The following is a 17,334-nucleotide window of genomic DNA, read 5'->3' on the forward strand; positions in this document are numbered from 1 at the left end:
ACTGTGGTGCCAGTATAATGCTGTAAATTTACAGGAGAATGTATTTATTGTTTTACAGTACTAAGCAGCATTGCAGGTTGTCTTTGGAAGACACCTCCCTGAAATGTAATTTTGTAAGAAAAACAATGTGTACAAATATATATATTTATTCAAATTCATAATAGGAATTTCACATGAATTGCACTTTAACCACAAAGAACAACATTTGAAAAGAACAACATTACAACTCCAGATAGTAGGGGAGAGAGAGAGACAGAGAGAGAGAGAGAGACAGAGAGAGATACAGTGATAAGAATATTGACAAATACTGGCCAATAATGTACTTCACCATACACAAACCAAGACATCAGAATAGCGCATTCTTGAAAATACAGGATTATGTAAGAAAAAAAAAATCTAAACAGATCAATGAAAAATAGGAAAACAACAGTAGAAAATGAAGACATTTTGACAAAAAACTACAACAAGAACTGCTTGCCTGCCTGTCTTTGAGAAAGAAATGAGAGAAAGAGAGATCGAGAGAAAAAGGGGCTGAGAGAAGGACAGATAGAAAGGAGAAAGCAGGGCTAGACTGGAGCCAGAGTAGCACACTACCACAAGCCAACACAGGCTCTGGGATGGAGCAAGCAGATAATTTTCAATGCCTCAACTGATTTAATATATTCCATGTTGGGTTGTGCAGGTTCCTGGTTCGAATAAACCCTGAAGGAACCAAATTCACAGCGAAAGCAGAAGTGAGCCGCAAGACCGGAAAGGTCGTTCGGAGGAAGCCATTGCCAATTGACCCACATGTTACACGCTTTCTCGCAGACCTGAACGAGTTTGAGTGGAAAAAGTACACAAACAATAAGGAATATCATTGAAATGTAACTAACAAATGCTAAATGTAAGTGTTGGATTAATGAATGTTCAATGCTTACCTCTGTATCAGCTCCAAGGTTACAGAGGTCGACTCCTGGTATTCTATGTTAAAAACATAGAAAGTGCTGAAGAGCAGAGGGCAGCTGCAAAGTTGGACTCACTGTCCAAAACACAGACCACTCTCCCCCGGATCAACACCATCCATTTTGAGGATGGATTTCCTGAAATACACAAAACTAAGGCTGTTAGTGTATACTTACTAGACATCTCTAGATAGGTACCACAATACTATATATTTCTGTTCCACCTTAAATCAAATAAATGTATTACCAAGCATGATCAACCTTGGTGTGTTTGGCAAAGGAATTTGTCAATCACAAGTATTGAAGTGGTGGCAGAGCCATAACTTGGTGAAAAGGATAGGCTACTGTTCCTAGAGGTCACTGATGCTTGGAGGAGGACAAGTGTCCTATCCATTCTTAATTTTCTTAAAAAAAATACAAAGGGAAAAAAATGCTGTTAGGCTATGCACTGCACTCCATACCAGCACAAGAGGGCAAACAATTCATTTTCAGAAACATTGTCACGTTCTGACCTTAGTTCTGTTATTATATCTTTGTTTTAGTATGGTCAGGGTGTGAGTTGGGTGGGCAGTCTATGTTTGTTTTTCTATGTTGGTTTTTGAGTTCGGCCAAGTATGGTTCTCAATCAGAGGCAGCTGTCAATTGTTGTCCCTGATTGAGAATCATACCTAGGTAGCCTGGGTTTCACTTTTGGGTTGTAGGTGTTTGTTTTCCGTGTGAGTGTTTGGTCGACACGGTACTGCTGTCAGTTTTGTATATTCACGTCATCGTTTGCTGTTTTGTTTGAGTGTTCTATTGTCTTTATTAAAAAAAACATTATGGACACTTACCACGCTGCATTTTGGTACTCCGATCCTTCATACTACTCCTCTTCGTTAGAAGAAAACGAGAAAAAGTCGAGAGGCGGCATTATGAGGAGACAGCACGGCAGCGCGGCTGGAAGCCCGAGAGGCAGCCCCAAAAATTTATTGGGGGGGGCACACGGGGAGTGTGGAGAAGTCAGGTTGGAGACCTGCGCCAGCTTCTCGTGCTTACCGTGTTATGCTGTAGAGCGCACGGTGTACCCGGTGCGCGTGCATAGCCAGGTGCTGTACATTGCAGCACCTCGTATCGTCCGGGCTAGAGTGGGCATTGAGCCAGGTGCCATGAAGCTGGCTCAGCACGTCTGGTCTCCAGTGCGTCCCCTCGGGCCGGTGTATATGGCACCAGCCTTACGCATGGTGTCCCTGGTTCGCCAGCACTACCCAGTGCGGGCTATTCCACCTCGCCACACTGGCCTGGCTACGGGGAGCATTCAACCAGGTAAGGTTGGGCAGGCTCGGTGCTCAAGAGCTCCAGTGCGCCTTCACGATCCGGTCTATCCGGTGCCACCTCCACGCGCCAGCCCTCTGGTGGCAGCCCCCCACACCAGGCTGTCTCTCCGTCTTTTCCCTACAGGTGCTCCCGCCTGTCCAGCGCTGCCAGAGCCTTCCCCCTGCCCAGCGCTGCCAGAGTCTCCCGTCTGTCCTGAGCTGCCAGAGTCTCCCGTCTGTCAGCCAGGAGCTGCCAGAGTCTCCCGTCTGTCAGCCAGGAGCTGCCAGAGTCTCCCGTCTGTCAGCCAGGAGCTGCCAGAGTCTCCCGTCTGTCAGCCAGGAGCTGCCAGAGTCTCCCGTCAGTCAGCCAGGACCTGCCAGAGCCGCCTGTCACGCCGACGATGCCGGAATCTCCCTTCACTCCGGCGCTGCCGGAGTCTCTCGTCCATTCGGGGCCCATTGCTAGGGTCCCCGGTCTGAGGCGAGGGTCACCTCTCTGAGGAGACCACGGAGGCGGGCTAAGAGGCGGACAAGGACTATGGTGAAGTGGGGTCCACATCCCGCGCCAGAGCCGCCACCGCGGACAGACACCCACCCAGACCCTCCTACAGGTTCAGGTTTTGCGGCCGGAGTCCGCACCTTTGGGGGGGGGGGGGGTACTGTCACGTTCTGACCTTAGTTCTGTTATTTTACCTTTGTTTTGGTATGGTCAGGGCGTGAGTTGGGTGGGCAGTCTATGTTTGTTTTTCTATGTTGGTTTTTGAGTTCGGCCTAGTATGGTTCTCAATCAGAGGCAGCTGTCAATTGTTGTCCCTGATTGAGAATCATACTTAGGTAGCCTGGGTTTCACTTTTGGGTTGTGGGTGTTTGTTTTCCGTGTGAGTGTTGGATCCACACTGTACTGGTTTCGGTTTTGTATATTTACGTCATCGTTTGTTGTTTTGTTCGAGTGTTCTATTGTCTTTATTAAAAAACATTATGGACACTTACCACGCTGCGTTTTGGTCCTCTGATCTTTCATACTACTCCTCTTCGTAAGAAAGACGAAAACCCTTACAAACATTTGAATATTTCTGTACTTTTATGTATTTTTGTAATTTCCGTCCATTTTATTGCGTATGTCTCGCTCCCTCATAGCATAAACCATTTTTTGAGGGCAAACAAACTAACTAAACTCAGCAAAAAAAGAAACGTCCCTTTTTCAGGACCCTGTCTTTCAAAGATAATTCGTAAAAATCCAAATGACTTCACAGATCTCATTGTAAAGGGTTTAAACACTGTTTCCCATGCTTGTTCAATGAACCATAAACAATTAATGAACATGCACCTGTGGAGCGGTCATTGAGACACTAACAGCTTACAAATGGTAGGCAATTAAGGTCCCATTTATGGACACTAAAGAGGCCTTTCTACTGACTCGGAAAAACACAAAAAGAAAAATGCCCAGGGTCCCTGCTCATCTGCATGAACGTGCCTAAGACAGCGCTACAGGGAAACAGGACAGACAGCTGATCATCCTCACAGTGGCAGACCACGTGTAACAATACATGCACAGGATCAGTACATCCAAACATCACACTTGCGGGACAGGTACAGGATGGCAACAACTTTTTTTTAATTTAACCTTTATTTAACGAGGCAAGTCCGTTGAGAACAAATTGTTATTTACAATGACGGCCTACACCGACCAAACTCGGACAACGCTGGGCCAATTGTGCGCCGCCCTATGGGACTTCCAATCACGGCCGGTTGTGATACAGTCTGGATTTGAACCGGGTTGTCTGTAGTGACGCCACTAGCACTGAGATGCAGTGTCTTAAAGGCTGACTACACCACTCGCGTCGCATACGTGAGCATTGCAAAATAAATTTAGAAATCTATGTTATTCAATTATTGCACCCACTGCTCGCGCACGCCAACAAGTGTCTGCGTTGCCAAGCGCTGAAATAGAAGTCAAGTCCTGCCTCTCCCATCTCCTCATTGGTTTATAGAAGCAGGTACCCACGTGCCATCTCCTCATTGGTTATGCCCACGTGGGTGACTCATTGTTTATATTCACGTGCAGGCTCATCCTGACATGACCCTCCAGCATGACAATGCCACCAGCCATACTGCTCGTTCTGTGCGTGATTTCCTGCAAGACAGGAATGTCAGTGTTCTGCCATGGCCAGCGAAAAGTCCGGATCTCAATTCCATTGAACACGTCTGGGACCTGTTGGATCGGAGGGTGAGGGCTAGGGCCATTCCTCTGTTGAAAGGGTTCTACATGGAACCCAGAAGATTTCTACCTAGAACCAAAAGGGTTATACATGTACCTGGAATCAAAAAGGGATCTTCAAAGGGTTCTCTTATGGGGACAGCCAAATTACCATTTTAGGTTCGAGATAGCACCTTTTTTCATAACAATTACATAAATATTTATCAATCAAGAGCTCACCTCTTTGGTTGAAGGACTGAAGCAATTCCCGGCACTATGTTGGCGTCAAATGGTATTTTATGTTCTCCGGCTGAACATATTCAAGGTCGTTAATATTCTCCACTCCAACATTTGCCCTCAGATGCACCGACAAAGATCTCACCATCTCGGTCTCCAACTCGGGCAGTTGGTGTTTAATTGCATCTTGAAGACCCTCCATCCTGACACTGGTTTAAGGAGAATACACTGAGTGATGCAGGGAAACAAAGAAACCTGACACTTTATAAACTGGTAGTGGGTAATAATTACTCAGACTATCTTCATTAACACACACATAATTAATCAGAGAATCTGGTATAAAATGAACCCCGACATTGATCAGTGACACAGACTGATACACCCCAACAATAAAATGAACATGCGATTCTGTGACCAAATGAGATCTTTCCAAATGTGTATCCGTCATCATTTTCTCCCATTAGAACAAGGCCTTTAGTGTGTTTTTACTTTGTATACAATTTTGAACATCTACAGTGCTTTGTGAACACTTTTGACTGTACAGCTCCCTGAATGGCGTTGTTATTAATAATTGCTCCTCAAATTAATTAATGACACCAACAACTTCAATACTATGTGGAAACAATTGGCAGCTGCATAAGTAAGATTGGAGCAACTGGTGGCTCTCAGACAAGTTTTCTGGCTCACTCCTTGAAGCAGGAGTGCTTGCTCTCAAACCTTGGTGTCCACAAACTAATGAGTCGCCCAAATTGCAGGATGAGGTCGTGGTAGTGCAACAAGTTGTGATGCTTTGGTGCAAGGACACTCTATCCCACAAGCAAAACTGTAGTTTGCCACATGTACAGTGCCTTGCGAAAGTACTCGGCCCCCTTGAACTTTGCGACCTTTTGCCACATTTCAGGCTTCAAACATAAAGATATAAAACTGTATTTTTTTGTGAAGAATCAACAACAAGTGGGACACAATCATGAAGTGGAACGACATTTATTGGATATTTCAAACTTTTTTAACAAATCAAAAACTGAACAATTGGGCGTGCAAAATTATTCAGACCCTTTACTTTCAGTGCAGCAAACTCTCTCCAGAAGTTCAGTGAGGATCTCTGAATGATCCAATGTTGACCTAAATGACTAATGATGATAAATACAATCCACCTGTGTGTAATCAAGTCTCCGTATAAATGCACCTGCACTGTGATAGTCTCAGAGGTCCGTTAAAAGCGCAGAGAGCATCATGAAGAACAAGGAACACACCAGGCAGGTCCGAGATACTGTTGTGAAGAAGTTTAAAGCCGGATTTGGATACAAAAAGATTTCCCAAGCTTTAAACATCCCAAGGAGCACTGTGCAAGTGATAATATTGAAATGGAAGGAGTATCAGACCACTGCAAATCTACCAAGACCTGGCCGTCCCTCTAAACTTTCAGCTCATACAAGGAGAAGACTGATCAGAGATGCAGCCAAGAGGCCCATGATCACTCTGGATGAACTGCAGAGATCTACAGCTGAGGTGGGAGACTCTGTCCATAGGACAACAATCAGTCGTATATTGCACAAATCTTGCCTTTATGGAAGAGTGGCAAGAAGAAAGCCATTTCTTAAAGATATCCATAAAAAGTGTCGTTTAAAGTTTGCCACAAGCCACCTGGGAGACACACCAAACATGTGGAAGAAGGTGCTCTGGTCAGATGAAACCAAAATTGAACTTTTTGGCAACAATGCAAAACATTATGTTTGGCGTAAAAGCAACACAGCTCATCACCCTGAACACACACCATCCCCACTGTCAAACATGGTGGTGGCAGCATCATGGTTTGGGCCTGCTTTTCTTCAGCAGGGACAGGGAAGAATTGATGGGAAGATGGATGGAGCCAAATACAGGACCATTCTGGAAGAAAACCTGATGGAGTCTGCGAAAGACCTGAGACTGGGACGGAGATTTGTCTTCCAACAAGACAATGATCCAAAACATAAAGCAAAATCTACAATGGAATGGTTCAAAAATAAACATATCCAGGTGTTAGAATGGCCAAGTCAAAGTCCAGACCTGAATCCAATCGAGAATCTGTGGAAAGAACTGAAAACTGCTGTTCACAAATGCTCTCCATCCAACCTCACTGAGCTCGAGCTGTTTTGCAAGGAGGAATGGGAAAAAAAATTCAGTCTCTCGATGTGCAAAACTGATAGAGACATACCCCAAGCAACTTACAGCTGTAATCGCAGCAAAAGGTGGCGCTACAAAGTATTAACTTAAGGGGGCTGAATAATTTTGCATGCCCAATTTTTCAGTTTTTGATTTGTTAAAAAAGTTTGAAATATCCAATAAATGTCGTTCCACTTCATGATTGTGTCCCACTTGTTGTTGATTCTTCACAAAAAAATACAGTTTTATATCTATGTTTGAAGCCTGAAATGTGGCAAAAGGTCTCAAAGTTCAAGGGGGCCGTATACTTTCGCAAGGCACTGTATGTTTTTTTTGCATGAGTAATGAATGCAGAGCCAAACATCTGTGGTGTGTGTGTGTGAGAGAGAGAAAGAGCACTGTATCCCATTGTTGAAACCAAGACTGTTCTCAGGGAAGGTCTGCCTGTTTTGACTATCAGAAGTTGCTTTTCTTAGCAGGTACTACTGTAAAGAAATAAACTAAGAGTCATTTTTTATAGGAGGCTTAAAATTAATAACAGTATTTTTCAGCATTTTACCCATATGCAGTGCAATCTACAGCATTAATGCTGTAAAACACATTTAAGGTATTTTACAGTGGATTCTAGTGTTTTACTGTTGAAATTACAAGGAAAACCAACATAGTAAAGAACATAATTAAAGCTGTTTTTATTGAATAGAAAGAAGTAACATATGAGTAAAAATAAATACTTTCTTGCTGCATTTCCAAACAGTACACAAGTACAAAAATAGGAGACAGATCTTTTTGAATAACTCCCTCTTCAAACACGTTTAGTTTAAAAACATTTGAATGCACAATGGAAGTACAGTATTATTGGAGAAAGTATTTTTCACCAAATATAAATCATATATATATATATAAAGATGTTGCAAATCTAACATACAAAAAAGCCTATTGATTAATAATGTTCTAAAATGCTTGATAAAATAATACAAGCCTTATACAGGGCCTTCAGTAAGTATTCACACCCCTCAACTTTTTACACTTCTTGTCACTGGCCGACACACAATACTCCATAATGTCAATGCGGTATTATGTTTTTACAAATGAATTCAAATTGAAAAGCTGAAATCTCTTGAGTCATTAAGTATTGAACCCCTTTGCTAAGGCAAGCCAAAATAAGTTCAGGAATAAACACGTGTTTCCAAAAGGGACATTGAATATCCCTTTGAGCAGGGTGAAGTTATTAATTACACTTTGGATGGTGTATCAATATACCCAGCCACTACAAACATACAGGCATTCTTCCTAACTCAGTTGCCACAGAGGAAGGAAAACCGAGGATGGATCAACAACATCGTAGTTACTCCATAATACGAACCTAATTGACAGCATGAAACGAAGGAAGCCTGTGCAGAATAAAAATATTCCAAAACATGCATCCTGTTTGCAACAAGGCACTAAAGTAACACTGCAAAAAATGTGGGCAAAGCAATACATTTTTGTCCTGAATACAAAATCCAATACAACACATTACTGAGTACCACTCTCCATATTTCCAAGCATAGTGGTGACTGCATCATCTTATGGGTATGCTTGTAATCGTTAAGGACTGGGGAGTTTTTCAGGATAAAAAATAAACGGAATGGAGCTCAGCACAGGCAAAATCTGGTTCAGTCTGCTCTCTACCTATGAGCAGGACAATAACCTAAAACACAAGACCAAATGGCCAAGTTACAGTTTTGACTTAAATTTACTTGGAAAAATATGACAAGACCCTGAAAATGGTTGTCTTGCAATGATCAACAACCAATTTAACAGAGCTTGAAGAATTGTAAAAATAATGAGCAAATGTTGCACAATCTAGATGTGGAAAGCTCTTCGAGACCCAGAAATACTCACAGCTGTAATTGCTGCCAAAGGAGCTTCTACAAAGTATTGACTCAGGGGTGTGAATAGTTATGTAAATGGTATATTGCATTTTCAATAAATGTGCAGAAATGTCTAAAAACATGTTTTCCCTTTGTCTCTATGGGATATTATGTGTAGATGGGTAAGATTTATTATTTTTTTAATCCGTTTAGAATTCTGGCTGTAACACAACAATATGTGGAATGAATCAAGGAGAATGAATACTTTCTGAAGGCACTGTATATATTGTGCTACTACTTCAGCTTTTGTTGCAAGTAAGCAGAAGATCTGAGTATATAAAACAAAAAATGTTGAAGGTGTAGTCACAAAAAGAATAGAAAAAACATTTTGAATATTCCAAATCATAAGTATGACATTTATCAAAATGAAAAGGATACAGTGCTATTAATAAAGCATGTAAACATCTTATGTATTTTGGTATCTTAGTAAAAAATAACCTTTGAAGTAAAGCAAGTGCTGGTTATGACATATAGTCAGTGTTTTACTAAAGTAAGCTCTTTGAACAGACTGCTAAAAGGCACCATGAACGAGTGAGTAGTACTGAGTAGTACTCAGTAAAAAACAAATAACTGGCAGGTCTCCACTGTGAACATATGCTATGTAAAATCAGTAAAAAAAATTGTCCAGTATTTTAAAACTGCACAGCAAACTCTCCACATTCATTTACCAAAACAAAAAAGGGCTATAAAAGTAGACAAAATAAGTTTATATTGTACTTCAATCTGAAGTCCAGAGCATTTTAACAATGGTGAGGATATCTATGCACCATACTGGGGTTTATCAACCACTGAAATTTACAGATTTAAAAATATAAATTTAAGATGACATTAGGACAATGAAACTCCCAAAGTCCAATCAAATATTTTTTTAAATCTTGTAAACATTTTCATATATACAGTATAAAAATGAAGTATAACATTTCTATAAAACATTCCAGTGACTTTTTGTACAGATAGCCAAGATGGGTTTTCAGATGCCCTGGATGATGAGGTAACTCTCACTTATATTTGGTGAAAGCAAAAACTAACTTCCAGTTCAAGAATATGGATACTTTAGAACAGTAGCACATGACAAATGTCAAAATGTCCAATATTGAGATGTCTTTACGTCTTTGTATTGATTTTACAGTACATTTTTTAAATGTATTTTTGGATGGCTGGAGAACGGAGAATTCTTTATTGTCTCTCAGCTCGATTGGACATTTTTGTATTGAATTGTTTCAAGTATTACTTCACATTGGCATTTGGGAGAAGAACGCGTACATTTCCCGATGTTGACATCATGAAAATGAAACAAAAATGTCTACTCATTGATAAAGAGATCTATATAAATTGTTATATAAAACCTTCTCTAGTTTTAGAAAATCAGTGTGGCATAAAAATATGTCTGACTTTGTGATTACAACAAATCCACTCAAAGACAACATGAGGGGAAGTCATTTGTTAAAAAGTAAAAGCAGTGTATAAAACCTTAAAACCCTAAAATAACACTTTGGCTTTTGCCTACCAGGGGATAACAAGATTGTCTAACTTGACATTGGCACTTCTGATTGAAGCCAAGTTAGAACTACAGAGGTTGGTTAGGGAGGGTGCTATTCACATGCAAAGTAGTCCTTCAGAGGGGCAAACAGGTGTCTGATGACAGGTACGCTCCAGGACCTGCCCAGAAGCTTCTGCCTGGCACCGCGGCCCATGTTGGACACATCTGTGTAGTGGACCGGGAAGCCAAAGATCCTGGAGGGAACAGAGGATTAGAACAGTTTCCAAACGTGTGAGCGGCACAGTCTGAATAGAATTGTGGGTCTTGGTCTCACCCGAAGATGTTTATAAAACCTGGATTGCTAATGCTATGTATTAGCCAATGAGAAGCTTTGAAGCTACCGGTTGGCCATATTGGCACACCCTTTTAGGAGCAGTCCTCCATAGGAATACATGGAATTCTACAGTATTTGAATTAAATGTTCTAAGAACAAAAATGTGTATTTAAGTTTTTGTTTGTTGCAGAGGGGAGAGTAACATTAGTACTCTCTAAAATACATGAAGGAAAATGTTTTTATCTTTAGCTCACATAATATAATTTAAAAGCATACATGAAGGTGTTTGTAATAGAATAAATGTGTCAAAAACGAATGTAGACATTAATAAAAGCGTATTCTATAGCTTCCAAAATCTTTTACAATTGAGGAGGAGTGCCAAGATGGCTGCTCGGTGGCTTCAATACAGCTCTTCCTGTTAGTCATTCAGGGTTTATACACATCATTGGTCTCACCTCTCCAGCTCAGTGCACCACAGAATGTCCTCTTTGCCATTCATCATGACGGGAAAGTGCTGGTCTTTGCCCTGCTTGATGGAGTTGGCGCGCGTGGTGATGGTGCGCACCTTTCCAAACTACAGGACAGAGAAAATACACACTCATATTAACACTATACAGATGCGATCAAAATATTGACCCTCTTGCTCGATTCACTATTTCTTCTAAAATAAGTGGAAATTACCAAGGCAGCAGCTACTCTTCCTGGGGTCCAGCAAAAGGAAGGCAGTTATACAATTTTACATTTTGTGTGTGCCCTCAGGCCACTACTCTACTACCACATATCTACAATACAAAATCCATGTGTGCGTGTGTGTATAGTGCGTATGTTATCAAGTGTGTGTATGCATGTGTCTTTTCCAGAGGTGTGGACTCGAGTCACATGACTTGGACTCAAGTCAGAAATATGATAACTTGCAACTCGACATTGACTTTAACACCAATGACTCGTTGTCACGTGACTAGGGTGGGCATTCTATGTCCTTTTTTCTATGTTTTGTATTTCTATGTCTTGGCCTGGTACGGTTCTCAATCAGGGACAGCTGTCTATCGTTGTCTCTGATTGAGAACCATACTTAGGTACCCTTTTCCCCCCACCTGTTTTGTGGGAAGTGAACTATGTAGTTGTTCAGGGCACATAGCCCAAAGCTTCACGGGTGGTTTGTTGTGTTTCGTTTTGTCGGTGTCATTTTGGTCCAGTCCTTCAGCCAGCCGTGACACTCGTGACTTAACTTGCACTTGAGCCTTTTGACTCGAACCCTCTTGATACCCCCAAGCCCAAATATAAAATTGATGCTATTAAAAAAAGTGTGCAGCGTGTCAACTCTTCATTTAACAGATTACAGTTTGAACTGGACAGCAGCCAATCAAATCGTGCCACCTGAGAAAAAGTTGTGCGTGGCTGTACAGAGGAACGTCGGCGGGTGAATTCAGATGGAGCGCTTGGAAAGATGATACCCCAAATTATTATTTTCAGATATAAATACGCCGCTGTATCAACAAAAAACAGATTGCAACTTGCAAAACTTGCAGGAAGAAAATGACAGAGGCGCAACAATTTCCAACTTTGTTCAACATTTGAAGCTGCACAAAGAATCGTGGCTAATATAGCCGACAGCTATATCATTTATAACTTTGCTAGTGTAGCATATAGGCTAACGAAACGTTAAATCAATGAGCCTCCACACAGTCATCAGTGCGGGAATGTGATCATTGCAACCAAGATTGAGCTACAACTGGCTAGGCAGTTGGTAGCCTAAATCCTGCCCGACTTTACTGCTGTTCCTAAAACCATTGACATACCGTAGCCTACTGTAACCACATACAGAGAGGATGTGTGGGTTAAGGTTGGGCAATTGTGTACAAGCCTACATCGCCTGATTGCGCCTCATAGCGATCCTCGATAGTCAATTGCTGACCTGAGTATTCTTTGTTTTCTTTATATATTTTGGTTAGGTCAGGGTGTGACATGGGTGATGTATGTGTTTTTGTACTGTCTAGGTGTTTTTGTAGGTTCATGGGGTTGTTTACCATCTAGGTGTTTATGTATGTCTATGGTTGCCTAGATTGGTTCTCAATTAGAGGCAGCTGTTTATCGTCGTCTCTGATTGGGAACCATATTTAGGCAGCCATCTTCTTTGGGTATTTCGTGGGTTATTGTCTATGTTATGCTGCATGTTAGCACAGTGTTTAGATAGCAGTCACGTTCGTCTTGTTAGTTTGTTTTAGTGTATTTCTTGTTTTTTTCCGTCTTTTATTAAATCATGCATTTACACCACGCTGTGCTTTGGTCTCCTCAATACGACGATCGAGGGGGGGGGGGGTCTTTCTCACGGTCTTTCTCATGGCTACCCATATATTTCCATGGAAATTTTATTTGTAAAGTAATAAATATAATATATATTTTTTAAAAGCATTCATGATTTGCGTAAATGTAAATATACTAACTATTACTAATATGAAAAGGTATTACATTTGGTGAAGAGCACATTATGACTTGTTTAGGACTCGAAACTCAGTTTAGGAGTTGAGACTTGTCGGTCTTGACTTGAGACTTACTTGTAAAACAATGACTTGGTCCCACCTCTGGTTTCTTCACAGTCCCTGCTGTTCCATAAGGTGTATTTTTGATCATTTTTTAAAATCAAATGCTTGCATGATTCTTTGTGGAATAGAGTTCCATGTAGTCATGGCTCTATGTAGTACTGTGCATCTCCCATAGTCTGTTCTGGACCTTGGGACTATGACATTTGACCGTTACATTTTAGTCACTTAGCAGGCACTCTTATCCAAAGCGATTTACAGTGCATTCATATTAAGATACCTAGATGAAACAACCACATATCACAGTTGTAGAAAGTACATTTTTCCTCAATAAAGAAGTTATCAGCAAAGTCAGTGCTCGTAGGAAAGGACAAGTGCTCTTTTAAAAAATTGGTGGGGGATATGATTAAGATATCTTATTTAAGATGTTCTTGACCGGAACTGTATATATTGAAGGAGACACAGAAATGTGTGGTTTTATTCATATCTGTACTGTAATAGAATATACAATATATATGTACAAAAGTATGTGGAAACCCCTTCAAATTAGTGGATTAGGCAATTTCAGCCACAGTCGTTGCTGACAGGTGTATAAAAATTAAGAAACACAGCCATGCAATCTCCATAGACAAACATTGGATGGCCTTACTGAAGAGGTCAGAAACTTTCAACGTAACACCGTCATAGGATGCCATTTTCCAACTAGTCAGTTCGCCAAATTTCTGCCTCGGTCAACTGTAAGTGCTGTTATTGTGAAGTGGAACAGTCTAAGAGCAACAATGGCTCAGCCGTGAAGTCACACAAGTTCACAGAACAGAACCGGAAATTGCTGAAAATCATCTGTCCTCGGTTGTGAAATCACAACCGAGTCCCAAACTGCCTCTGGAAGCAACTTCAGCACCAGAGTAGTTAGTCGGGAGCTTCGTGAAAAAGGTTTCTATGGCCGAGCAACTGCACACAAGCCTAAGTTCACCATGTGCAATGCCAAGTGTCGGCTGGAGTCAAGTTTGGTGGTGGAGGAATAATGGTCTAGGGCTGTTTTCATGGTTTGGGCTAGGCCCCTTGGTTCCAATGAAGGGAAATCTTAACGCTACAACATACAATGACATTGTAGACGATTCTGTGCTTCCAACTTTGTGGCAACAGTTTGGGGAAGGCCCTTTCCTGTTTCAGCATGACAATGCCCCAGTACATAAAGCGAGGTCCATACAGGAATAGTTTGTTGAGATTGGTGTTGAAGAACTTGACTGGCCTGCACAGAGCCGTGACCTCAATGAACCCTATCGAACACCTTTGGGATGAATTGGAATGCTGAGTGCGAGCCAGGCCTAATCACCCAACATCAGTGCCCGACCTCACTAATGCTCTTGTGGCTGAATGGAAGCAACTCCCTGCAGCAATGTTCCAACATCTAGTGGAAAGCTTTTCCAGAAGAGTAGATGCTGTTAGTTTAGCAAAGGAGGGACCAACTGCATATTATTGCCCATGATTTTGGAATGAGATGTTTGACGAGCAGGTGTCCACATACTTTTGATCATGTAGTGTGTGTTTTCTGTGGGATATTGTGAAATATACACTCAGTGGCCAGTTTATTGGCTACAAAATCCCATTCACAAAAATGGTTCATGTGGCCGTGGCTTGCTATATAAAGCAGGCAGACAGGCATTGAGACATTCAGTTACTGTTCGATTGAACGTTAGAATGGGCAAAACGAGTGACCAAAGCAACTTTGAGCGTGGTATGATCGTCTGTGCCAGGCATGCCGGATACAGTATCTCAGAAATGGCTGGCCTCCTGGGCTTTTCATGTACGACAGGAGTTACCGAGAATGGTGCGACAAACATACAGTCAGCGGGCAAAAAACGCTACTTGATGAAAGGTCGAAGGAGAATGGAAAGGATCAAGCAAGTTAAATGGTGGGCCGCAAACAGGCAAATAACGAACACACTGGGTTCCACTCCTATCAGCTAAAAAACCAGAAGAAGCAGCTCCAGTGGCTACGCGATCACCAACACTGGACATTGAGGAGTGGAAAAACGTTGCCTGGTCTGACGAATTCCGGTTCCTGTTGCGTCATGCTGATGGCAGAGTCAGGATTTGGCTTAAGCATAAGTCCATGGCCCCATCCTTCCTGGTGTCAAAGGTACAGCCTGGTGGTTATGGTGTAATGTTGTGGGGAATGTTTTACTGGCACATGTTGGGCCCCTTAATACCAATTGAGCAACATGTCCACGTCCCAGAGAATTCAGGCTGTTCTGGGGGCCAAGGGGGGTCCCATCCGGTACTAGATGGGGGTACCTTATAAACTGGCCACTGAGTGTATATTGTAATATACTGAAATAAAACCACTTGTTGATTTTTGTCCAGTTCCACTGAGTGAAGAAAAGGTAGATAGTGTTACCTTAGCCACACGGCCATGTTCCAGACAGTCCTGTAGCTCTAGCTTGTCCATCCCGGATGCACACCGAGGCCTGGCACATGAACAATGGTAATGTGATATGGAATACGAGATATCCATAAATGGCCATTTATTTTACGGTAATGTTTCCACTAGATTTCAATTGGTAACAATGTATACTTTCTGGCATTTACTTTATTTCAATACAATTGACAACTACCAAAGTAAAAGTAATTCATAGGATATAACTGTAGTTACCAACCATGCAATTTGGTCATTTTTGTATTGTAAATTAAAAACAGGAATATGAAAGACTGTGTTATTATAGGAAAACAAGTAGACTGTGGGCATCACACACCTGTTCATCCCTGGTAGGTTGCCCCAGAAGTACCTAGCCCTGTGAGCCGCAGACACCTCAATGGCATCGATCATCACTGGATTGCACTGTCGGACACACACACACACACACACACGCACATTTAACATACCACAGCAATCTATCATGGGTTACACATTTTCGCTCTTTACAACGCCTTTGTGTTATGTTCTGAGTCCACAATGACATATAAAGACTACAACAGCTCTTAAAACGCTCTAATGAAGTAATGCCAAAGACCTCTGAGATTGTCACTTGTATTGTATTGATATTGTGGATATAACAAACTTCGAGGAAACGAGAGATGTCCCTCTTGTCGTTGACGCCCATGGCGACCACGTTCTCGAACATCCAGAAGAATGGGCGGTCCTCGCCCTCCTTGGGCTTGGCCTCACTCAGCAGGCGGTAGAACTCAAAGAACAACCTCCCTGTGCCCTCTGGACAGACAGACAGACGGGGGATGAGGAGAACACATTAGGAGATTTTTAATATAGTCCAATGTTGACTGAATAACAATATATATCAATTGCAAATATCTCTTTGATTGCTGTACCTTTAATGTATTGGAAAACAAGGTATAAGTTTATACTATGCATATAAGAGGGAATGTATAGAAATGACATTTTATAAGAACTACTTCCCTGCCACTTCAGCCTGTAACACTTGGCATGGAGTGTAATTGGAGTGAAGTGAAGCATGCTTCGTAACACATTTATTGAAGTTTGATTAAGATTAATAGATTTTTTGTGTGTGTGTGTGAATTTTTACCCCCTTTTCTCCCCAATGTCATGGTGTCCAACTGTTAGTAGTTACTATCTTGTCTCATCGCTACAACTCCGTACGGCTCGGGAGAGACGAAGGTCGAAAGCCATGCCTCCTCCGATACACAACCCAACCAAGCCGAACTGCTTCTTAACACAGCGCGCATCCAACCCGGAAGCCCGCCGCACCAATGTGTCAGAGGAACACTGTGCACCTGGTTAGTGTGCACTGCGCCCGGCCCGCCACAGGAGTCACTAGTGCGCGATGAGACAAGGATATGTGCCCTAGACCACTGCGCCACCAGGGAGGCCCAATTGATAATTTTTGATGAAGTTTCTTACCGTACAGTCCCTTCCTGGCGGGGTTGACGATAGATAGGTCGTTACAGGGGCTTCCTCCTATCACCAGGTCAAATGGGCCCCACTCTTCTATCTGTGTGAGACAACAGCACCACCTATTGTCAGACTGAGTGTAACACAAGTCAATGCCCCAACATTTGTACCCATCTGTAGTCAGGGCCTTTTCTCATTCCCAATCCCCTCTACTCTATCCCTACATAGCGTCACCTCCCCCCATCCATATTACCAAACAACCCCAACATAGGATAGTATATAACCCCCACTGGAATCTCCAATTACATTGAATGAACAGGACAAAATACAAACCCTTCAACGCAAAAAGGCCTATGGTGTTGATGGATTTCTAAATGAAATGATCAA

The 17,334-nt window shown here is 42.0% G+C and overlaps 1 protein-coding gene across 6 annotated transcripts in view; it reads right to left on the reverse strand.

Moving 5' to 3' along the window:
* Nucleotides 1-7,477: 7,477 nt before the first annotated feature.
* LOC135528085 (DNA (cytosine-5)-methyltransferase 3B-like) overlaps nt 7,478-17,334 on the reverse strand; it is a 77,022-nt gene continuing 67,165 nt past the window's right edge. For all 6 annotated transcript variants that reach the window (XM_064956877.1, XM_064956879.1, XM_064956881.1 and 3 more), the window contains 6 exons: nt 16,957-17,047; nt 16,142-16,290; nt 15,836-15,921; nt 15,481-15,550; nt 10,995-11,113; nt 7,478-10,459 (listed from right to left, as the gene is read on the reverse strand). In XM_064956877.1, coding sequence (XP_064812949.1) covers nt 10,318-10,459; nt 10,995-11,113; nt 15,481-15,550; nt 15,836-15,921; nt 16,142-16,290; nt 16,957-17,047 — 657 coding nt within the window. In that variant the 3' untranslated portion in view covers nt 7,478-10,317. The remainder of the gene's footprint in view (nt 10,460-10,994; nt 11,114-15,480; nt 15,551-15,835; nt 15,922-16,141; nt 16,291-16,956; nt 17,048-17,334) is intronic.

This window comes from Oncorhynchus masou, chromosome 33 (assembly GCF_036934945.1).
Source record: "Oncorhynchus masou masou isolate Uvic2021 chromosome 33, UVic_Omas_1.1, whole genome shotgun sequence".
Classification (NCBI taxonomy): domain Eukaryota; kingdom Metazoa; phylum Chordata; class Actinopteri; order Salmoniformes; family Salmonidae; genus Oncorhynchus; species Oncorhynchus masou.